This window comes from Sylvia atricapilla, chromosome 3 (genome assembly GCF_009819655.1).
Source record: "Sylvia atricapilla isolate bSylAtr1 chromosome 3, bSylAtr1.pri, whole genome shotgun sequence".
Classification (NCBI taxonomy): domain Eukaryota; kingdom Metazoa; phylum Chordata; class Aves; order Passeriformes; family Sylviidae; genus Sylvia; species Sylvia atricapilla.
Genome location: NC_089142.1, coordinates 104,634,989 through 104,659,097, shown reverse-complemented (window position 1 = coordinate 104,659,097; position 24,109 = coordinate 104,634,989). Strand labels below are relative to the sequence as shown.

At 41.0% G+C, this 24,109-nt stretch overlaps 2 protein-coding genes across 4 annotated transcripts; one reads left to right on the top strand and one right to left on the bottom strand.

The window, feature by feature from the left end:
* Positions 1 to 1,604: 1,604 nt before the first annotated feature.
* Positions 1,605 to 21,533, bottom strand: APLF (aprataxin and PNKP like factor). 3 transcript variants are annotated; one of them, XM_066316495.1, is made up of 9 exons: positions 20,960 to 21,533; positions 19,513 to 19,664; positions 18,702 to 18,828; positions 16,792 to 16,970; positions 13,838 to 14,226; positions 8,494 to 8,619; positions 6,972 to 7,018; positions 5,965 to 6,003; positions 1,605 to 2,477 (listed from the first exon to the last, which is right to left on the bottom strand). In XM_066316495.1, the coding sequence occupies exons 1-9, from the start codon at positions 21,531 to 21,533 to the stop codon at positions 2,272 to 2,274; spliced, it is 1,839 nt and encodes a 612-aa protein (XP_066172592.1). In that variant the 3' UTR covers positions 1,605 to 2,271. The 3 variants fall into 3 exon arrangements, with proteins under 3 accessions (XP_066172592.1, XP_066172593.1, XP_066172594.1); XM_066316496.1 differs by lacking the exon at positions 5,965 to 6,003; XM_066316497.1 differs by lacking the exons at positions 1,605 to 2,477; positions 5,965 to 6,003; positions 6,972 to 7,018 and adding an exon at positions 7,321 to 7,691.
* On the top strand, positions 21,445 to 23,916 carry FBXO48 (F-box protein 48). Its single transcript, XM_066316499.1, has 2 exons — positions 21,445 to 21,902; positions 23,416 to 23,916. Exons 1-2 carry the CDS (start codon positions 21,633 to 21,635, stop codon positions 23,575 to 23,577), a joined length of 432 nt encoding a protein of 143 aa, XP_066172596.1. The 5' UTR covers positions 21,445 to 21,632; the 3' UTR covers positions 23,578 to 23,916.
* Positions 23,917 to 24,109: the final 193 nt, after the last annotated feature.

Below are 24,109 nucleotides of genomic sequence, written 5' to 3'. Positions count from 1 at the left end.
CACATCAAACGCCTTGGGAATGGCGTCATCCAGGGATTCCCATGACTTCAACAAGGAGCAACAGATGCTTCAGCTTTTGACAGCTCAGTACTCAGGCACTTATCCAATGCCTTTAGTGTCTGCATTCTCCCTGTGTTGTTGGCTTAGGCTGTCCCCTTTCCAAACACTCTGTACCACCTGTGTGGAGAACACATATTGAGCAAAAAAAAGCAGAACTGAGGCAAGATAGACACTTGTCCCTCAGACTCTCAGAAATCTCACTCTCTCGTTCCCTATTAGGATCCTGTAACACACATTGCCAGGAAAAGCTCTAAATCACAGACTCATTTAGGTTGGAAAAGACCTCTGAGCTCCTTGAGTCCAGCCTTTGGCCAAACACCACCATATCAAATAGACCATGGCACTGAGTGCCAGTCTTTCTTCAAACACCTCCAGAGACAGACACCAGAATCCCCATCCCAATGTCTAACCACCCTTTCTGTGAAGGAAATTCCTCCTGATGTCCAACCTGAGACTGCCCTGGTGCAGCTTAAGACTGTGTCCTCTTGTCCTGTTCCCTGGGAGAAGAGAATAACCCCCACATGGCTACAACCTCCTGTCAGGGAGTTGTAGAGAGTGGTAAGGTCACCCCTGAGTCCCATCTGCTCCAGGCTGAACACACCCAGCTCCCTCAGCTGTTCTTCAAAACCACTGAGGAGGCAGGAATTCCTGCAGCTTCAAAAGTGTGACCTTTGTAGCACCAACCAGAACAAAAGAATGTGGAATAAATCCCAGTATAAAATCAAAACCACCAAATAACCACGGATAGTAAGAAACAGCACTGAGCCCAAAGTTGCTCAAAGTGTAAAGTCATCTTCTTCAAAACCAAGACTAAGTGACAGAAAACACTAACATGGTAACACTTCCTGGAAAAAGGCATTTTTCCCAAATGCTAAAAAGGAACATCAAAACTCCATGAAAACTCTACCTCATTTTCTGATTCCAGAAGAAAAAAATGTGGAAGGCAATACATGTAAAGCAATCACAGGAAGCAGGGTGAGGCAAAGCAACAGGATGTGGGCACACAGAACTCTGAAAGAACCAGGGGTGACACACTGCTCCAGGATGGCTCTGTAAAGTGCTCCAATATATGCCAGGCATTGTAGAAATCAAGAAAAAAGCCATAGGGTGAAACACCCCCAAGAAAGGTGGAAGCTTCTGGAAAAGCCAAATAGGAAAACACTTCAAAAACCACCAAAAAGGTTTGAAGAAGCCTTCCAGGGCCATGTGCTGACACTCCAAAAAATACCAGGTGAAGAGAAAATTAGAAGGATCAGTAAGCAATATGCAGTCAAGGACATCTCTGTGAGGCTGTGATTAACAACTCCAATTTAGGTGGCAGCATGGTGAAGGAATCCAACAATTCAATATAATATAATTCAATATAAGATAATTTAATACAAGATTCCAAAAAGAGCTGAGCCTTGTAGCAAAGGGATCCAGTCATCTGTCCCAAAATACAGTAAACCCTTTTAATTTGATCTCCAGGAAGCTCAGGGGAGTGACGAACACACTGAAGGCAGTGTCTTCCAATGTCTTTAGGAATCACAGACAGAGTTGCACGCTTTTCCCACTGTATGTTACAAGTTTAATTGTACAAAAATACAGTCATCAAGACTTCGCTGAGAATTGGACACAGTTCCACTGATGTACACAGAAAGAGCTACTGTTGCAATTCGAGCAAATAACACTGTAATTGTTGTTGAGCCAGTAAAGTGGTTCAATACACTGAGATCCTGTCTCAAGTGATTTAGACAACCTGTATTTAACTAGTATACCTGAAGAGAACCAACAAAACATGCCTGGGAAAGATGGGAGCAGAATAATGAAGTTTAAAACTGCACTAACTCAACGATAAAAATGGCTTAGGCTTTCCTACTGCCTATACTTCTTTCAAGCATAGGAAGATGAAGCTTTAGCAATCTTTAAAATTATATTTTGAAATACAAGATCTCAATGGCATTGAAAAATAAAAGAAAGAAAGAGAAAAAAACAACCAAAAATTTTCAGAGCTCTATCCTTTGGCTCCATGACTTAATGAAACAAACACCACACCAGCCCCAAAATAATACATATGGAAAAGAAAGACATTGCAGAATCCCATCACCTCCATTATTATCTTCCTGTAGTGCCTACACCACGGAGAAAAAAAATTTTCAAACAATTCCTCTCCTTTGTGCAACCATGTTCTAACACAACCACACTGGACATTCATAAGGCTGTTCTGAGCAGCTATTTTTTCACCTTAACAAATCTACGTGTTTCTTGCACAAGTGTCTCAACATCTTCGTTATCCTTTTCTTCTGAACTTGGTTCCCAGTCTGAGTCTTCATCAGTTGGTTCATACTCCTCCTCCTCATCATCTATAAAGTTGTCATTGAGGTCATAGTCATTGGCAGCACCATCATTGACACCACATTTCTTCACAGCCCTTTTTCCTGTAGGGACAAAAATTTCATGTATTCATGAGTAATAAATGTAGAGCTCAAGATCCCCCACAGAGCCCACAGAGTTAAGCTTCTCTCCTCAAGAGAAAGAATTACCTAAACAACACATCTGTCTTCCAGATAAGCCTCTAGCCATTGCTAGATGGCTACTCTCACCCTAGATTTTCTGACTCCATCCATCCTTTATATTCTTACTCTTTGGAAGCTGACAGGACTTTTAATTGCTACTCACTTCTTTCCTGACCTTCATGTGAGAGATGGAAGACTTCTAGGTCACTCACCTCCTATGTTCTCCAGTTGTCTTCATGCTGCATAGTCTGTGTTTCCCTTCTGAAGGTAATTTCCTCCAGAAATGCATTTTAGCAGATGTGTTTAAGCCTTGCTCTCAACATCTGCGACATCTCTTCTCTTAAATGTCCAAAAATCCTAACTAGCCATGGCCTGTTAATATTCCAGTCGTGTCTTGTTCTGTCCTTAAGTCACACCTCTGAGTAAAATCATGTTCATTCCTCTTCCTCTCACACTCCCATTTTTGTGTTACCTTATCTAGAAATAACCACTCAATGATATCAGTTTAGCTAACTTATCTGTTGAGCAGTTGCCACCAGCTTTCATATGAAACTGAACTGAACTGAATTTTTCTTTAGCTACAGACCACAGCCCAAATCCTAACTCTTTAAATTAATTATAAGCACTGCTCAGCAAACTCTTGAAACCTCAGGTCAGAGCTCCAGGCACAAACACCACCACCAGTACCTCAGGTAGCCAGATCACAGCCTTTATCAGTCACACTTTTCTATGAGTGGGAACTCTCCTGTTCCAGAATTACCTTCCTTTTTATGCTGGCTGCTTTATTGTTCAATAGATTTCAGAGGTGATTAACCATGCCATAATTGGAAGGACACATTCATTTCAGGATGTTTCCTCCCAATTTGTCTCAAATCAAGACACCAGAACCAGCCCAGAACCAGCAGAATTTCTTAGCAGAATCACAGAATATAGTCCTTTCAGAATTAATTATTGGAGGGGAGGGGTCAAAATGAAGATGCTGAATAAAATAAGAACAAAATTCCCTTTCTCAGACTAAGGTTATGAGAATATTAAGCCCAAGAGCTGCTTATCAAAGAAAAGCCCTCTGTCACTTTCATAGTACTGTGAGTTTTTACAACACAAGCAGGAATTCTGGCAAAATACTGATGACTTTCATATTCTTCCTACAAATGCAGAGGTACATAGTATATTCTCCCTCCCCATACATCAATGCTTTGATTTTAGCAATGAGAGATGCAATTCCTTTCATGCCTTTCCTCTCCACTTCTTTCCACTGTAGTTTAATTAAGCCCTGAAGCCCTTAAAGCTGATTAATAAGCTCAATTTTGTCTTTTCTCTAGTAGCATATCTATAAAGACGACCTTGAAACTTTCTATGAAAGCATCTCCTTGATGTGGGGGGAAAAAAGCTTGCTGATTGCTTCTTCCAAAATGTTCTATTTTGAAGTGAGCTGATCAGCTTGCTAGAAAATCTAGACTAAAATGTGTAGGAGAAGCCTGCATATTCCATGGTCACAGGGTGTTACTCATCTCAGTAACAACAACCTAGACAAGTCATTCAGTAGTGACAGTTGAAGGGCAGCATAAATGACTTTTCATTTCTTTCCCTACAACTATTCCCCAGTAATTTGCCTGAGATTATTTTTCAGAACATTCTCTACAGGCAGTTCTGGCAGCAATTAGACTTAAAAGCTAAACATGTTAACTGTCATGTGGAGAGCTCCCCTCTTCTCTTGGCTGGTGGAATTGAAATACACTTTATTTAATGTGTATTAATGGCTTATATAATATGTCTAATGGTGCGGTTGTGCCAAATGTGACAAAATAAAGGTTAATGGAGCCCTTACTGTCTGTCTGACCCTGCAGTACATGGTATGATAGGCTCAGGTGGGAACTGAGCATCACATTTTATCAAGCTTTGCCCTCCCCAGAGCTAAGTAAGGCAGTCAACAAGACATTAAAAAAAATGAAAATAGTAAATATAAACAGAACTTAAAAAATTAATTCCCTTCTTCTCTGTGTGTGCAGGATATCAATCCTTCCCCAGTGTCTTCTAAGTAAGAAGAGTTGAATCTGACAGACTGAATTTAACTTCTGTGTGCAAGTTTTTAAATGCTGCAAGAGCAGCACTTCTTCCTTCAGAGCCACCCCTGCCTGACCATCAGCTACACACAGAGGAGCTATTATTTGGGTAAGGAAGGTGCTCTTATGAGAGGCACAGCTACAATTTAAAACCTTCAAGAATAGATGTAGATTTTTAGATATGCACACAGCCCAGCCTACTTCATTTCAAGACCTTCACCACTCATCACATGCCTTGACACTCTGTAACACAAATTTCTATCACCCACCTCTGATCAAACTTCAGGTACTTGTATCACAGGATGCACTAAAGCACACAGCTAACAAACATGCCTCAGAACATGCTGGTGCACAGATGTAAGCATAGCAAATATTTGGTGATAGGCAAACTACACCCAAACCTCGTAAGGAAAATGCATGGCAAAGAAATTTCTCAGTGGAAAGGTTAAAACAACCTCCTGCATTCACCCACAACAGAAACGGAGGCCAAAGCACTTTGCCTAGAAGGCTAACCACAGCTATTTGCAGTTTTATTTATTTTCTGTAGAAAGCAGATTTATTTTGATGATTTCTTGAGGAAATTCCCAGCCACTCCTAGGTGATCTCAAAGAAGGCAAGCCAGTTCCCACTCCCACTCCATATGCAGCAGTTCCACACCCTCAGGCCACTGAAAGTGAAGGCTGCACAACATCACACTTTCAGACTGCTCTTTTAACTCACTTTTAATTTTAGGAAGCTTAACTTGGGAAGATGAGACACAAAAGAATCCTGGAAGCAGACCTAAGGCCGTTAAAACTTGGGCCTATGCACCTGCAACACACAAACTTCTACACTTGTATCCTAACAAGCCCTGAAACATCCACACCTCACTATAAGAGTCAGCAAGTTCATCACCACATGCACAGATTATCACCTGAATGTTTTTTAAAGGTCAATGCACTGAAGAGGGACTGTCCCCATGTTACAGGAACAATCACTTCCTATAAAGCAACCTGAACTGTCTGTGCACGAAACACTGGATTCCTTTCATCCTATTATGGCTGCTGTGTAAGGAGTGAAGATGGAAAACACCATTTAACCATACATGTATTTCCTTAAAATATGTTTGTTTTCTTGTCTGCTTCTAGGGAAACACAGGTATGAGATTATCTAGGAACACTGGCACATATTCAACTGAAGCCCTATTTCTTGTAAGAAAACAAGAAAGATTTTGCTAAAATAAAGACTACTTTCTCCTCAGCTAAGTAGTATCAAGCATCTCTAGCACTATTAAATGCCAAAAAGCCACAGCAGAGCAGCTGTGTTGCAGGCTGATGTGCACACTCATAACTTTACAATACACTCACCATTGCTTGAAGTTTGTTGCTGTGTTCCTCTCCTAGTTGCTAAAGAAAGGGAAATTGTTAGTCAGGACAGAAGAAACCCTGCCGTAAGGGTTATTCTTAGAGCTGCCACAACAGGAAACTGACCTATTAAACAAATGCTGAAATGGTTGTGCTGTACTTACAGGTATAAAAGCTACTCTGCTGCCCCAAAAAGAATGTTTTTGTCTTGAATCATTCTCAAGAGATTACCTAGGTAAATTGTTCTCAAAATTATTACCCTCTGCCATCTATAGACAAATGTCATCAATTCGGATTGGGGGTCTTTCAAGCAGGAAACTGGAATATTTTAGGGCATTTAAATATTTTACACTACTGTTTCTATAAATGTTATTCTTTCTTAATAATGTCATAGCTCTGAATCTCCAAAGTAAAACGCATTATCATAACATTTTCATAAGTGTTCTGCTCTAAACTACTGTTTATTGCATTGGGATTTCATGTGGAAAAACTCCAATCCAATAATCAAGACAAAGCACTCCCACAAAATAAAAACAAGTAGTATCTCTTTCAATTCTTTAAGAGCAGACAAAATGTAAACAGCACATTCCCCTGTGCTTTTTCACCAAATCAGGTTACTGGAATATAAAAAGACCACAAAGTGTTAGATTAGGAGCTCAAATTCAGTTTTAGTTAGATTCTCTCTAGGCCTCAAGACAGCATATATGCAAAAATTAGTTCTCACAGTAAGAAAATCACTGGTAAAGAAAAACAAAACAACAAACACAAAAAGGCAACAGATATTGTTGCAGTATTTTTTTTAAAGAATCCTTTAAAATTGTATCTTACCTGACAATTTCTAATTTTAAAAAATCCCAGAAAAAAAAATCTTAATACAGAGGGAGTTATAAATGCATTCTATTCCCTAAAGAGAGATTAAAGCATTTATTGAGATGGACTTGATGGTCCTTGTAGGTCCCTTCCAATTCAGAATATTCTGTGATTCTGTAGTATTGAACAAATTGGCCCACCTGGAGGTGCACTGTGCTTGTATTCCAGCTTGTGCTGGGGATTCTTCCTGCAAAAAAAGGAAACAGTAAAAGCTTGAATCCATTACCTTGTTGCATGTTTAAAACGTGCCGAATTCACTGGTATTTAATGAATAATTTTCAAGGCACAGCATTTAGATCAACTTATCCAACAGATAAGGACAACAAAATTAACACGAAATCCCTTCAAATTACATCTGTTGCTTCATCAAGAGAATGATCAAGTTTTTTGTGGGTACCTCCATTCCTCTATCCCCAAAGAATGAAACACAGATGAAGAAATTATCACCTAATGCAACACAGAAGTTGTCTCATAAGGAAGGAGAGGCAGTTTGAGGTTTAGCTAAAGCATCTGGTGTATTCCTGAAAAATATGTTGGCAATTTCATTACTGAGATAAGCCTTTATTGCTCAGCCTAAGATGGGAATTAATCTCATAGGTGTTTTTAAGAGAACCACTTTTCCTGCATTAGCTGAGTATCACCAAGGCTTTTCCCAAGAACTGTCCTCACTTTGTTCCATTTCACAAAGAGGCTTTTTAGGACAACCACACTTTCCAGGAGAAAATGTTTCTGTGTAGAAACAATCTTTAACAGTAGCCACCAGTTTCAATTTGCTCCCAAAGAAATGCCAGTGCCACCAAATGTATCCTTTTGTCCATTGTAATCATTGTACAGTCTGTTAAATATGTAAATTCTAGATACTAAAAAACAAATGGAATACATCAATATTTTGATGGAAATCAACAGTGCTTAAAAGAAACAGCAGTCAGTCATAAACTGGATCTTACTGCTGTTACCTCAATTATGCTTTGTAACAAATCAAGTACTGATTAAAATAGGTTTTGTACAAAACCCCAACAAACACATCATCAAAATTTAAACTAAAAGTTACAGATCAAGAACAACATGTAACAATAAATTGTTTCTATAAAAGCACTGATGCTGTTTTACACCATAACGACACAGACTGACATTCAGAAGGCTGAAAATTACTCTTTTCATTTTGGGATGTGTCTCCCTTTTATGCTGTTTTCCACAGACCAATTTGATTGGTGAAACAAAGGGAAAGTTCTTCAATCACATTGGTCAGACCAGAGAGACATCAAGAAGAAGTCCCTCTTGGGAAAAAGAATGAATAACAAAGTTACAGTTACAAAAACACTTTTCCTGTTTACAGAAAATTCCTTGGGAAAAGAATTTCAAAAAACCGGAACATTTCAGGCATGGAACCAGGGCTACAAGAACAATTTAATGAGTGTTGAAAAGAGATATGGGGTTGATCTCCGAATAGTCAAGCCTTCATTGATATCACTACCAAAATAGTGATTTTTACTGTGTCAGTGTTAAAAATATGCACAGACTTGGATGCTTTAAGGGCAGCAGTAAACAAAGAAGGCTACAGTCAAAGTTAACATCAAGAATTAGTCACTATTCTACTAATGAGGAGGGGAGAACATTCTTAACTTGTAAAGAAGAAAAGCCACTTTGCCCAGTGCTCCTCACCTGTAACAAGCCGTCCCATACGGACACTCCGGCCGATTGTCACTGTCACCCTGAGCCACCACCTCCATGTCATGATAGTCATCATCATTAGGATGACTGAACTGCTGGAAGTGAATGGGATTCTTCCTGCAGAAGACAAATATACACCCAAACTGACTGCTCCATTTCACCTCAAGAAGAGGACATATAAAACGTGGATTGCTGGATCATTGACAGCTCATTTTTCTGTGGTTACATGAAGAGGAGCTTTAAATGTTGAACTTGATGCAAAATGTATGGCCTACTTTGAGTATAATAGAAGAAATTTTGTCTCAGCACCTGCTGCAACTGAGGTTAAACCAGGAATTTTCCTATTTCCCTTCAGCTTTAATTTTCAGGCCTCCAACACATACACAGAAGGTTTTATTTGAATTACAAAAGAGCATGCTGACATGAAGTTGTACCATAAGATATTAACAACTCCATGTGTAGCTAAGTCACACCAGTGTTAGGTGAGGACAGCACAAGACCATCATCCACAACTTCTTGCTCTACACAACACTCCAATCCGAGGTGAACAAATAGGGAACACAAATTTATGCATCCATTTCTACTCTTTCCAGGCAAGAGCTTTGTACACACAACACTCAAGACTAGGCAGTCATAAACATCACTTTAAAAAGACTTTTCTTCCTTCTAGAACTGTTCTAAATGGAGTTAAAAAGAGCACAGAAAAACAAGTTCTGACTTCAGGAGAAATCCATGTGACAGATCAAAACATGCTACAAAAAATTATATCAAAATTAACACACTAGTAGCAAAAGCAAATCTACTTTTCCCCTATAATTTCTTAGAGACTTTATCTCCAAGCAAAATATTGAGAAGCAAGAAACGTGAGATTTTTAAATAAATAATTTTCCAAAAGACATCTACAAAATACTTTGGCGATTACCTCAATCATTCCACATAACCTCTGGTGTGTTTGTGCAAATTACAAAAGGAAGTTGCCTGCCTCAAGCAGGAGGAACAACAACTTTCAGCTACAGAGTTCTTATTGCTTTAACTTAGACTTGCTACAGCTGCATTTAAAAGCAAGTATGGAACATGCCGAGCATGTGTGTGCAGCTACCTCCACACACAGCAACTTCCTCACTGATCAGAGAAACTCCTCTAAAAAATTCACAAGTACCTCTTCTGAACTTCATAGAAGAGAGTCAATACCCATCTAGCATTTCAACTATTACTATAACAAAAGAGCATTTGTTACAGCTTTTACAAAATGGTGGCTTAAACACTCTGAGCTCTGCTGGCCATTCATTTCTATTAATTTGTAATAATTCATTCACAATTAATATTCATCCATACTAATTCTTTAAATCTCCATGTGCCAGATATCCTTTCACTCAGGAAAATCCACAAGCAAGCTACAGATAAACTCTTCTATAAGCCACTTATCCAGGGTCCAGTATTCCTTGGATCTACTTACATAGGTGATTGGCTTTTTGTTCTGGTCTTCTGTTGCTTCTGCAAACTGTAACATAATTTACCAGAAACTACTGCAAGGTTGCAGTCTTTTATTCCAGAAGAAATTCTCATGAAACATCACTTGTGACAAATTCAGACTGACTGCCTACTTCTTTCCCCATTAAAAATAAATAGGATGAAACCAAAATCATTTGGAGGTCATTTGCTTTGTTCTCTTAATACACAGAGCTAACATACTTGCACTAATAGCAAAAATTCTCAGTCATATGAAATACAATTTATCTTCTGAAAGGGATACAGCAGCCACTGGTGCTCTTTGAAGTAATTTTAATTCTTATTCCTACATCAAGATAGCATCATAATTGCCAAGAAAAGAAGCTGTCAATGAGCACATTTACTGTATTTTAGGTTTCCTTTTTAAAACATTGCTTCACGACCTACTTGGACAACACCAAAGAGCCGTTGTTGAACGAAGGGGGGAGGGGAAGAAAAGAAAAAAAGTATGGGAGAAAAGAGGAAGAGCAACAAAAGAGTTGTGATGTACAAGTCCTTGTCACTAGGCTTCAGGGGTCTTTTGGCCAGTAGATAATGCTCCTCAAATTATACATTACCTGTGGAGCACCTCAAACATGTCCTATCGCTTGTCCTACATTAGATGCTCAGTAGAACCATCCTATTTTATCTTAGCTTTGCCTGTCTAATTTATAGTTATTCTATGTGTAGCACAAAATAAAAGGAAGCAGAGAAGTGCAGAGCTAATAAGAAAACATCCTCCCTTTTTTCAGAAAAATCCTAAGGCTTCTTCCTTATAGGTTTCGTTAGGGTTTTTTAAATATTTATTTGTAGACATAAGATATTTGAGTTACAGCAGCACATCTATCACACTGAAAGCTGCACTCCAAAGTTAACTGTTTCACAACAAAGCCTCGGTGCACAGGAATGTGTTCATTCATTTGATCAAAACAAAATCATTAGGCTTTACTTTGCATGAAAAGTAACCAAATAAAAGCCTATTTTAATAAGGAAGTTTTATGACTGTTGCCTTCATATGAAGGTACTGACACAGTTACTGCAGCTTTGCTTTCACAGAAGCTCTAAATTTGTGTACTCACATGAAACGATGTGAACAAAAAACTATGCAAATAAAACCTTAAAACTTCTTCAGAATCAATGCAATCATCCTCAAGCAGAACTTAAGTAGTGCTCAGTGAAATATTTAGGACAGTTATTCATCTGTGTAGCTATCAAAAGCAACTTCAAAAACTTTTTATGAAGCAAATTTAACTGACTAATTCAGAACCCTTGACTCCTCACAATTCCACGCAAAAGACCCCTCACCATCTTGTGGGCTTATTTCTTCAGCTACTGAAAGAACCTCCTAGTGAAAATGTAATTATTTACCAGCACTGCTTATAAAGCCATAAAATTCAAGCCTGAAGTTATGCCATGACTGCATATTAAATGTTTGTAAATTCTGTATTTTAATTCTTACAAGGAGACAGGACTCTGAAAAAAGACAGATGCAGGTCTTTAGCTGCCCAATTTACAAGCTTAGAGTGAAAGGAAAAATACCTTTATTTTCATTAACCAACAAAGTATTTAGAAGAACCCACAAACAAATCCAAACTGGTTGAGGATCTCCTGCTCTGACAATTCTGGAGAAATTTACACAGCCCCAGTCAGCAGAGAACTGCACTCCAGGCTATGGCAAAAGGATTGAACTGTGTAAGAAAGATTGTGAGTTCCAGTTTCAGAGATGAGAGCTCAGGTCTACTATACCCCTTCTATGGTGGCCCTTAAAAAGGGTGGTGGTGGTAGATTTATTTTAATTCCCTGTTCTGCTAACTTCAGAAAAGCAAGCAGCAGACAAGAACATGTGACAGCATTCAGAGTTCCTCTGAAAACAACAAATACAGACAGCTACAACATACACAGAGCACTCTGTCTCCTATGATAACAGCAGCTCCTTTGAATTTGAAATTCAAATTTCTTTCACCTCAGAAAGTGACACCGAATGAAAGTGACAAGAAGACTCCTTGGGGCAAGAGGTGTGCATCAAGTTTGACTCTTTCCAAAGGAGTGTTTTCGAATTCACAGATGAAGAAACTGAACTACAGGATACAAATTTACTCCCAAATGTTTATGACAGGCTAACAGAAATGTAGTCAAATAACTAGAGCTAACACTGAAACTTTGCTTTAACACACTTTTTGCCACCATGCAGAAACAACTTCTTAGGGGCCTTGAATTAAAAGCAAATACAGACAGACTACAAAGCACATTTCTTTTGCTGCAACAAACAGGTTGAGTTTCATAATATTTCCTGAAGATCAAAGCTGACATTTTTGATTGTCCCTATTTACAAATTTCTTGACGAAGTAAGAACATTCTTTTATTTTTTAAAAAGCAATACTTTCCAAAAGTATTGCTGCCAAATGTTTCACAATCAAGAGATCCAGGAAGAAAAATGTGCACATACAGACTCCTACTCCCTATTACCAGCACCTAAGATTTGCCTTCCTAAAGATAAGGAATATTTCATCATATCAGAGCATGAAATCTCCTTGATACTCATACAGGGCAAAACTTGTCTCAGCAAAATTCAGTAGCTGGATCAAACCAGAAGCTGCATTTGTACTACTGGATCAACAGAACTGAGCAATAAAACATGTTTTTGTCATAATCATCAAGAGAAAAAAAATGAGCTATGTCCAAGTGACATGAAAACCAACATGTGACGTGCTCATGAATACAACAGCTTTGTAGTTTTGACAAATGATTATCTCAGCATCAGGCCCACCAAACATCCAGGAACCCAGTCACTTGTGCTTGTTTGGCTCCTAATCAAACTCACTGTTTTTATTATTGCTGAACCCCCTGGGAGAAGATGAAAAAAGTCACAGGATCTTCTGTTTCCTGGATTAGCCTTGTTTTTTTGTATTCACAAAGTACATGGGATTATCTGAAGCTCAAAACCTTCTCCTAAGTGTAATTCACAAGTCACTGTGATGACATTTTCTAGATCCAAGAGCACCCCTAGATTTCAACCTTCCCTTCAATGTAACACCACAGATCTTTTCTGGGCAGAATAAACTAGCAGGAGGCCAGGCACCCAGCACTGGTATTTTGGAACTTCTCTGGAAATCTGCATGACAAATCTTCTACCACCTCCATTTTATAAGGATATGAGTGGGTTTAAAAAAAAAAAAAAAAAAAAAAAAAAAAAAAAAAGAGGAAAAGCCCCACTTATTTCTCACTTGCAGAGACTGTCGAGATAAAGGTTAACCTCGAGTTCTAAATATGATTTGTTCTGGTTTTGGAGTTGATTGAAAGATTAAAAGAAATTGCAGAAACATCAAGTTATAATAAAAGGAATTCTTGATTATTTACAGACGACAAATAATAAGTATTTTAAACATTGAGATCATAAAGCAGGCAGTAACTTCAATAAACACAACCACCTTTCATATAAGTCTCACCTGCTAATACAACAAACCTAGAGGGTTTGTGTTGGGCATTTGAACCTTTTACATCTCTTTTCCTTGCTAGTACCTCATACCATACACATAGGTCTTTTATTTCTTTTCCTTTTATAATGGACCTTTATCTTTTATTTCCTGCAACACTTCATCTTTTAATTTGCTCAACTACTTCATCCCTTGTTTGGGTTGTATTAGAAGTTAGCAAGACATCCCAGCTCCTCCTTTTATCCTTCTAAAATTACTGTCCTGCTATTTGTTTCTCATCAGTCCTCTGCTCACCAAAAGATTTTTTTCTCCAAATCAAAGCTTGTAACAACTCTACAGTTTTCTCTTCCACAGCTACATTACATTATTTTTAAATAACAAGCTAGCCCAAGCTGGTTTTAATTTTGCTTTACCTGTAACAGCCACTTCCATACATGCAAGGTGTCCTCTTATGCTGCATCTGTTTGGAACTTTCTGAAGCATCTGCACTTCTGGCTGAATCAGAAACCTCAGTGTTGAAGTCCAGATGTGCATCAGGCTCAAGAATCCCTTCTTGGGCACCAAAGCATTGGGAAGTCCTGTCCCAATGAGCTTGTTGGCTTGCAGAACCAGTAATCTGCTCTTTGTTTTCTGTTTCCTCAATTCTATTGTCTTTACTGGAGATCTGAGCTACTCTTTTAGAGCATTTGCTATGCTGCTGCCTATCCTTTTTATCCAGAGAACTTCCAGGGTTTTTTGTTCCAGTCTTGCCACTTCCTTCCATATCTCTCATGGCAGTCTCAAGAGGAAATCCAGATGCATTCTGTGGAACAAGGTTACATTTTGAAGAACCCGAAAATTTACACTCCTCAGAATTAAAAGCTTTGAAGTACAACTGTGCCTCATCATCTCTGACTTTCAAAATCAGTCACAGAACAGCCTGGGTTAGAAAGGACCTTGAGAAATCATCTGGTCCAGACTTTTAAAACTTTCTACTCCACTTCCCAAATTCAAGTTCACTGCTAAACACAGCTGCTGAATAAAAATCTCAAGTTCAGAAAACACACAGAGACTTACAGAGCACAGAGACTTAAAGAAAAACTTATCCAACAGCTTCCTTCCTCAGCTTCAGTTCCCTCACAACATGACCTCTTCTCTCATACCTCAGTTTGTGAACAGTCCAAGAATCAGTTTAAATTAACTTACAATTAAAAGCACTGCTCCTGAAAAATTAATGCGGATTTTACAAGTGAAGATGTAGTGACTGTATAAGATGTAGTGGACTACTATCCAAAAATCAATTTAAATGATTAACGAATGACTTCCTAATCTAATGAATTTCTTAATAATTTAAGCTCCAAGATATATGGAGTATACATGTACTTATCTATATAGAAAATATATGGGAACTCAGGATACATACCCTGAGGTTAATCCCACATTGATACATCCTAAATGCTTCAGCTCATGACTCTAAATCTCTAACAGTCTGTCATAGACACCATTAAGCAAATACTTCAGTTTTGACACAAACTGCATTTTAAATTTGGGGGAAAAAAAAGAACATTTAAAGTAAGAAATGTGTTCTTTAGAAAAAGAATATGAGACACACAATTGAGGGAAGAACATTGCCCTGACAGCTGAGACATTACCTGGAAGCATATCGACATTCAAGGCTGAACTACTTTGATACATCACAGAACTATTCAAAGGTCTCTGCTTTCTAAAGATTATTACCTGCGTTTTCCCCCAGTAAATTTACACTTAGTTTACACAGGTGTGTTTGGCAAAGCTTGAAAACCAGCCAGTGATTTGCTATTTGATTTCCTTCCTTTTAATGCAAGTCCCATAAAATGTTATCCTAAACCAGAGACAGTTACATTTGAGCAGCAAGGTGATTAAGAAAGGGCAAAGGCAGTACTAATATCAGATGATCCTGACAGAAGCACATTTAGTGACTCAACGAGGAGACAAAGACAACTCCCAAAACACAGCTCAGCAACCAACTGCAACTTAAGAAATAAACCTTCCTTTGCAAAACAAAGCAAAAATTACTGTTGTTTGCCACTACCACTTCAGAGTTCTCTCTCAGATATTTCAGCCCGCTGCCTGTATGGTACATGAGGACACAGAAGGCTCCCATGGATCAGTGACACCCCAGGCTGCCATCCAGGGAAACCAAAATCCAGGGACAGCACACGCGGGGCCTCGGCGCCCTCCGGCGGCTGCTTCAGCTACAACAATTCGGATATTTCTGCTTGTTTCCTTCCCTACAGAACGTTTTCTCAATGGCAGGACCGTGATTTAGGCTCTGATATCCAAATTACAGTTTTTCAGACCTCTCTAAGGTTATTACTCTTGCTTCCCCTAATGCATTAATTGTCTTGCAAAGTCCTGAAAGCAATTCCTTAGACTGTGCTTGAGGTTAAAATGATTTATGAAATTGTTAGGTGAAAATAAGTAAGGCTTCTTGCTTATAAATTGTAAAATTGAATAATTAATTACTTAGTCACTCATTTCATAACTTGGCAAAGAGAAAACAGCTCACCAGCTGTTATTCATGCATCTAGTTGGACCACTGTTATACCAAAACTACTATTACTACTTGCTCTTCGTGCATGGGTTGTTTCAATTAACCTGAAAACCAGAACCTCAACAATTTTCAGTGTCAGAAGCATGTTAAGTATTTTATCAGATCCTAAAACATACCCAGGCAATTTTAATGCCAGACATTAAAAACACCTCCCCAAGTGGTTCATTCCAAGGACACAAACCCTCAGTTTGCTCTCATCAGAAGATGCTTTGTCTTTAGCAATGATCCTTCTCTTTTGACCAGTGGCAAGATGTTGTTAGTAAGGATTTAACTGTCAGTGCAGCTGTACTGTGAAGTCACAGAGACACTGGACCAGCTGGACCAAAGGGTCTGTTCGCTCATTGCCACAAATCGTTTTGGGTTTCAGGTGACTTTTTTTCTCCCCTTTCCTTTTTTCCCCCTCACCTACTAGAATGGCAATAGCTTGGGCAAAGGCCAGTGTGGCATTACATCAGTATCACACCATCATCTGTTCCCAAAGGTTCTCAGAAAAAGAAACCACACACACCAGCCACTTCTAGGAGCGGTGCTCTGCCCATGTGTTCCTGCCTTTTGCTGCAAAACTCCAAGTCTGGTACTTCTGTGGGACATCTAGGGCCTAGATCCTTTGAAGGAATTGCAGAAAACCAAATCTTGGAGGCTTCCATGATCCTTGCTACAGGACTGGTATTTCAGAACAATTCACTAGCAGAACACACAGAACAAAAAGTTGTAGACCCGACCTTCAACGTGACACTGCCAACTACATTCTTATTTTTTGTGATATCACGATGCTGCCCTGAGCTAAAAAGTTACCTGAGATGAAGGAACAGGGATGGAAAGGCAGCTCCTTTTCCCTTGATCTTGCTCTCCACCTTCAAAATCCTCTGTAGTTTCTTCAGAAGCTAATCTTTTTTTCTGCTGTACATGTACTTCTGATTTTAATGACTCACTAAGACCTTCTCTCCCTCCTTGGCCTTTTTTCTTTTTACTACCTAAAAAAAAAAAAAAAAAAAAAAAAAAAAAAAATAAAAAGGGTACTTTTGGAATGCAGCTTTTTCAGTGAAATCCTGACACTATAAATAATTAAAGCAGGGCACAGGGCACATGGCATGAGAAACAGCAGCAGTTGTGAAAAAGACATTTTTTACAGTTCCAATAATGTTTGCGTGTACCTCCCAGTTCCCTCAAGGTCAGGCTTTCAGACACATGTCACCCACAATAGCTCCTAATCTCAACACTGACACAGTCAAAGCATTCAGTCTTTGAAATAAACATTATATTCACCTATAACATATATAAAGGCATACATGTTTCACAAACATGTATGTGTTTATAACAAACACATTCACATATATAAACACATGTAACAAACGTTATAGCACTGGTAAAGAAAAAGACAAATAACAAACAAACTCAACTTCCTCAGAAATACAAAATAAAAACAGAAACATAAGAAAATTATCACAGCAGTACAGGACTCAACAAAGCCAGTTGCATTTTTTAATATAAATAAGGCAGAAGTGTCTAGATTTAGAAGGGGGATGATGAAAAAAAAAACAAAAAAAAAACCAAAAAAACAACCCTAGATTTTCTTTATCATCTTATAATTTTTCTCCAAACTAGCTTTTGAAGAACAGAATAGGCAGTGTGGTGAATGGCACATGACTGAGGTGCTTAAAGCCACAGTTGCCCTGATCACAGACACCTGCATTTACAACAGGAGAGAAGTTATGCAATGTCTGGCCAGAAGTGTCTGGATTGAAGAGCAAAGGAAACTCTACAGTTTGCACCCAAACTACTTCACCCCTCCCCACAGAAGGGCAAAGAGGGTGGGGTGTGCTGCTTCCTGCACAGGGAATGACAGAAACAGTTTCCTCCTCTCACTTCTATAGGCCTCCTGCTCCATCAGGAAAAGTGACAAGGGCCAATAAATGCCACGTAGGAAGTTTATCCAATGGCGGTTTTAGAAGCTCCCAGGACCGAAGTCAGACATGTTAGAAAATCTTCTTGAGCCTGTGCCAATCACAGGCACCTTATGTGTCTCTCTGACAGTGACTGAAATCACTTCTGCTTCTTCTGCTGCTGTCACTGCTGATATGCCAGCAGCACACCACACGTCCAGCAATTTCTTCTCCCACAAGACCAGGAGGGAATGCAACACTATTTTAGCCTCATGTTGGTAAGAAACTATCAGACTGTAATGAACTGCCCCTCCTAGGAATTACCTTTGGATTAAATAACCAAGTTTGAATCAGTAAGGATTAAAAAACTAACATACAGCATCACCCAAACCCTTCTGCCTTTAAAAGCTGTGAAATTAAGCATCCAATTTTAGAAGGGCAAAACATCAGTGACTTAAGTGTGGGGAAAGCTAGGAATTAAAGAGACAGAAACTATCCAGAATTTACATACAAAACAGGCAAGTTTATAGGAGAGGGCTCCAGAACATCCAGTGCTCAGCTGAACAAACAGAGTTTACTACCTGGCATTAAAAACAAAAAGAACAGAAAGAAAATGAACTGATGAAAAAGAGCTCTGTCACACCCCTAGGACTGATGACAAAGGAGACAACAGAAGTCAGTCTTGGTCAGCTGCCTCACACAAAGCATGGAAAGAGAAGTAGCAAATTACTGCTTCCTACCACCACCATTATAATCCTAAAAGTTATACCAAAGCACAGAATTGCTTTCTGGAATGCAATTGTTACCACACTGCAAACCTACCTCCTGTCATTACAGGCTTGGAAACCTTCTGCACCAGGAGATCTCTTTCCAGCATCCATGATGGAAGCACTCTCCTTCTTGGAATAGATTTTGGCTGTTTGTTTTCATTGTCATGAGAAAGAGGAACCTGAAACAACATTTATTGTTTAGTGCTTTTATCCAGTTAGAGAAGAGTGAGGGGAAATTAGACCACAGTTTCTAGTCAGTTATGCCCTTCAAAAGCAGTCTGGGTAACCAACCCCCTACTTTTGTATGGGGACCATTGCTCAAATATTTTAGGTGGGTTTTGTTGTTTTTTTTTTTTTTTTTTCCAGTTTCCACCCACAGAGAAAAACAACATCCATAGGAACCTTCATGCAGTAAAAAGAAAAGAAAACTTCTTAGCTCTTCGGAATAAATACCTAAAAGGCTACAAATCAAAAAGATTCAGAGAACTTTACCCCCCATCTCGCTCTAAAATTTTCACATCTATATACATATATATATATATATCAGAAAAAGCAAGTTTAACAAAAGCCTATTTGTCCAAGAAAAAAAAATCCTCACAGAGAAGTCTTTCTTGCGCTCCTAAAATTTATTTCTCCAGAAAGTAACCAAGCTCTAAATCTCTGTAAAAACAACACAAATACACCAAAGTCACATTCATTATTTACTGAAAACAGCATTGTCATTTTGAATTTCCTGAGCTAGTCTACCCCAGGGATCTCAACTACAGTAAAAGCTGACACCTCATTTGTACAGAAAACACACCCCTTTAACTTTCAACACATGATTACAATTATTAAACGTCATTAAAAACTTAAGCACTCACCAAAAGTCTGGAGGCAGCATCGTTATTGCTCATTTTTGTGGCTCCCTGCCCCTCAGAGCTGGAGCATGCTGGTTCCATTAAAAGTGGAATACAGGACATCTCAACAGCATGAACGGTCAGTGCTTCTTCTGCACCAGCCTCCTGATTTTTTTCTGACAAAAACCAAAATCAATTTCAGCTACTCACACGCTACAAATATAAACACGAACTTTTGACTCCAACACAAAAGCTGGTCTGAATGTTTGCCATTAACAACTACAATTTGAAACTGACCGTCAACATCCTCTCACATCAACTCACAGAGGAAATAAATGCACCTTCCTTTTACCTCACACCTAAAGGGTTTTGAACTAAAGACTCTCTAATAACTGCTGATCACGACTGTGGTGTTTTGTGGCTTAAGTACATAATTTACAGTGGTTGCTGCCACGACAAAACTTCGAGAAAGCTGAAATCGTATCTTAGAATTTGCTTTATGGTAAATCTGCATAACTCCCCAAAATCTGGTCCTATCCTAAAAGTCAGGCAACGATATTAAGATCCAGTTTTCACAATCAGATGCCCAACGAGTCCAGCACTTCCCAGCAAGTTCTGACTACAGTCTAAGTCTCTAGCACTGAGGTGACACTAGACACTCAGATGTTAATTTCAAAGGCCTCAGTTCAGAGCCACTACTAATCTAAAAAGCTTTTTAGGTTATGAAAGCACACTCAAACTGCCCCTGTTTTTCCTTCAACACCTTGCCTTTCCAGCGCTCAATTCACCAGCACAAATAATTTTGGAAAAACAAGTCGAATTGCTGCAGCATTCCCTGCACAGTAGCCCTGGGGAGCCTCTGCCAACCCTTCCAGAGCTGAACTTTCTCTCTGTCACCTTACAAAGAGAAACACCAAAGACTAAACTCTGCCTTCAGCTCTGCAGGGGCTCACAAAATCCCAGGATGGGTGAAGTTCAACGGGACCACAGTGGTGGGCATCTGGCCCCATCTTCCTGCTCAAGAAGTGTCATCCCAGAACACATGGCACGGACTGTGTCCAGATGGTTCTGGAATATCTCCACTGAGGGAGACTCCACCACCTCTCCGGGCAATCTGTTCCATGTGCTGTCACTGCACAAGTAAAGGAGTTCTTAGTCATATTCAGGTGGAACTTCTGCGCATCAGTTTCTGCCCATTGCCTCTTGTCCCGCTGCTCTGCACCAGCGGGCACAGCCCGGTCCGTCCTCTCGGCACTCAGATATTTATTCTCATGAATGTGGTCCCCTCTCAGCCATCTCTTCTCAAACCTGAACAGGCCCAGCTCCCTCAGCCTTTCCTCCTCCGAGAGATGCTCTAACTCTCCCAGTTCTCCTCGCTGCCCTCCGCTGGAGCCGAGCCCTTCCCGCCCGCGGCTCGGGGCTCCAGCACTCCCCTTTAAACCCCGCGGCTGCGGGGCCGGGCCGGCCTCACCTGGAGAGCGCCGGAGCCGCCGGGAATGGCACGGGGACGGTGCCGAGCCCCGCAGGAGAGGGACAGGGACAGGGACAGGGCTGAGTGCGGTGCCGAGCTCCACAGGAGAAGGATAGGGACAGGGACGGGGCTGAGGGCGGTGCCGAGCCCCGCAGGAGAGGCCGGGATAGGGACAGGGACAGGGCTGAAGGCGGTGCCGAGCCCCGCAGGAGAGGCCGGGATAGGGACAGGGACAGGGCTGAAGGCGGTGCCGAGCCCCGCAGGAGAGGCCGGGATAGGGATAGGAACAGGGCTGAAGGCGGTGCCGAGCCCCGCAGGAGAGGCCGGGATAGGGATAGGAACAGGGCTGAAGGCGGTGCCGAGCCCCGCAGGAGAGGCCGGGATAGGGACAGGGACAGGGCTGAAGGCGGCGCCGAGCCCCGCAGGAGCCGCCGCCGCCTGATGACGCGCGGCCGCCCCGTGACGCGCGGCTTCCCTGAGGCCAGCCGCGGCGCCGCCCCTGTGGTGCCGAAACTGCGAAGATTCGCCCCCAAAGCAGCGCCCCACGGTGACACCCGCGGCGGGAGGGCGACATGGCAGCAGGCAGGCGGCACCCGGCCCCCAGCGCTGCCGGCGGCGGCCGCCCGCACACGGAGGGGCCGCGGTGACGCCTCCGCAGCCCGAGGCCGCGGGGATGGAGGCGCAGCGCGCTGCCGGCCGCGACGGCGCCCAGGGAGGAAGAGGAGGAGCGGGTGACTTCGTGTCTGCCCTTCCTCCCGAGCTCAGCGCCCGCATTTTCAGCGGGCTGGACGTGGAGAGCTTGTGCCACGCGTCCTTGACGTGCAAGGGCTGGCATCGGGTCATCGAGAGCAGCGAGCGGCTGTGGCGGCACCACTGCCTGGCCGTGCGCGCCGTGTGCCAGCGGGAGATCGACTGCGACCGCGGGAACGGCTATTCCTGGAAGGTAAATCCACCTTCGGCGGCGGAGCAGTGACACAAATTGCCAGCAGAGCCAATGGAGAAGTGTAAGGAAATGACAGCAGCGCGCCCCACCCCTCCCAGGGCTGTGCGGGGGACAGCGCGGCTCTGTAGCGCGTCCCGGCAGACGGCCATCTGGTAAAATACACTGACAGATAAAGCAAAGCTGTGCCTTTTCCTACCCAGGACACAACCCGTCCGGCTCGGCATTAGTCCTCCTGCTGCCCCGCACAGCCTCAGCGCTGACCTTCATCACGCACAAGCCCTAACATGGGACAAAGGCCACGTTGGGGCTGGCAGGGAGAGGGTGACAGGACGGCGATAGGCAGTGTGTTCTTCCTGGTTGTGTTTTGTGGAAATAGATCTGCTGCTTAGCAATGACTTCCTGAAAAATCATACTGCTTAGCACTGTCTCAATACACTGAAGTGACACACGTTCAGGAGGAAAAAAAAAAAAAAACAACCTTCCTGAAAAATCATCCTGGATAGCACTATCTCAGTACACCTCAAGTGACACACAGTCAGGAGGAAGGAAAAAAAAATGGGGAAATAAGCAGGAAGGAGCTTTTAGAAACTGTTTAGAAATCATCTCCCTACAATGATTTCAAAGTGTGCACTCTGTGGATGAGGCTGCTTGCAAGTAATAGCGGATTTCATTTGCAATAGTGATGGCTTCAAAGAGGATGTTGTCATCATCATGCTTCTTGGCTACAGGGGAAAAATAAAGTCAGCTTTGAGAGAAGTCTTGTACTTCCATGCACAGACTGCTCTGAGGAGTTTGCAGCAGGTTCAGCTCCAGAGCATGCTGAATGATTTCTCAGTGTTGAATCTAGCCTGGAAGCTGAGGTAGATCAGGACCTGATTTCACAGATTACTCTGGGCCAGCTAGAGGGGAATCTCCCACTTATTTTTAGCTGGTGTGTTTGAGAGCAAGGGGACACTGGAGGGGTGAACAGAGAGAAGCAGCAGAAGAAGAAACAACAGCAGCCACTGGATATTTCAGTCAAGTTACTGCAGTGGGAGGCAGACAGTGGTTGGTTGCCCTTTTAGTGTATAGATCTTTCTACCCTTGCACAGCAATTTCAAGAACTCCCTGCACTGATCGTCTGTATCTTGAGAGGAGTTGAAATAGAAGCAACAAATGCACCAAATCTACATTTTCTTGCCCTAAAAGCAGAAGACAAAAATCCAGCCAGCCTCCAAACAAAAGATAAAGGTCACAACCTAAACAGAAAGTGAAATGTGCCTCTTGTAAGGATTAAGATGAATTCCTGCTTTGGGTTTTCCATCTTGAAGAATTGAGGCAGGAACAGGATAGTTGGAAGTGGAGCATGTTCTGCTTCTTGGCAGCATTGCACCTTCCTGGGCTTAATATCTAGATATCCAGATGCACATCCCAAATCCTTTTTCCAGCACTGTTCTTCTAGTGCTAAACTTAGTTATATTGAATGCAGTTTTAATTGGTTCTTTTCTGAGATCTCTTACATTTTTTCCACCAGATTACTCTGTTGAGAAACTACTGGAAGAGCAAAGTGAAGCAAGAATGGCTTAGTGGGAAATACAGCAACATTCCTTCACAGTTCAGCTTGCCAGAGAAAAGCATGTATCCAATGGACGTTGACACATGGGGAGAAATCTTGGAAGCAGAACTTGAGAGATGAGAAACCAGTGCTGATTCTTGCACCTCAAACAACTTTTGCCAAATAGCACACACACAGTTTGGCAGTTGCCAAACTGATTCTGAATGATTTTTGGACTGATTGTGAATTTATCATGAAAAAAAAATAGTTATGGATGTCTTTTTTTTTAATTTGCAGTTTTGCTGTATTAATTTTATGTCAAATTCTAAAGACAGCTAAAAATTCAGTTGTCGTTTGTATTTATAAATTTAATGTTCTATTGCACTGTCAAAAGTATGCTGATTATAATTTCAGTTTGCACTTTTTGCTTTGGAAGCAATGACTTTTATATTAAATAAATAAAATGAAAAAAAAACCAAACCCATGGTGTGTTTGACTTTTTGACAAGAAGTAAAAATTGTAGCAGCAGCACGAGGGCCCACAAAGTAACTCAGATAACCCTATGAGGTAAATCAACTTGATGTGTTTTCATAGATTAAAACACATTGAGAAACTTTTTTTTTTACTGTTTGCTGATCTTCCATCCCACAGGTGTTGCTTTACCAGCACTGAT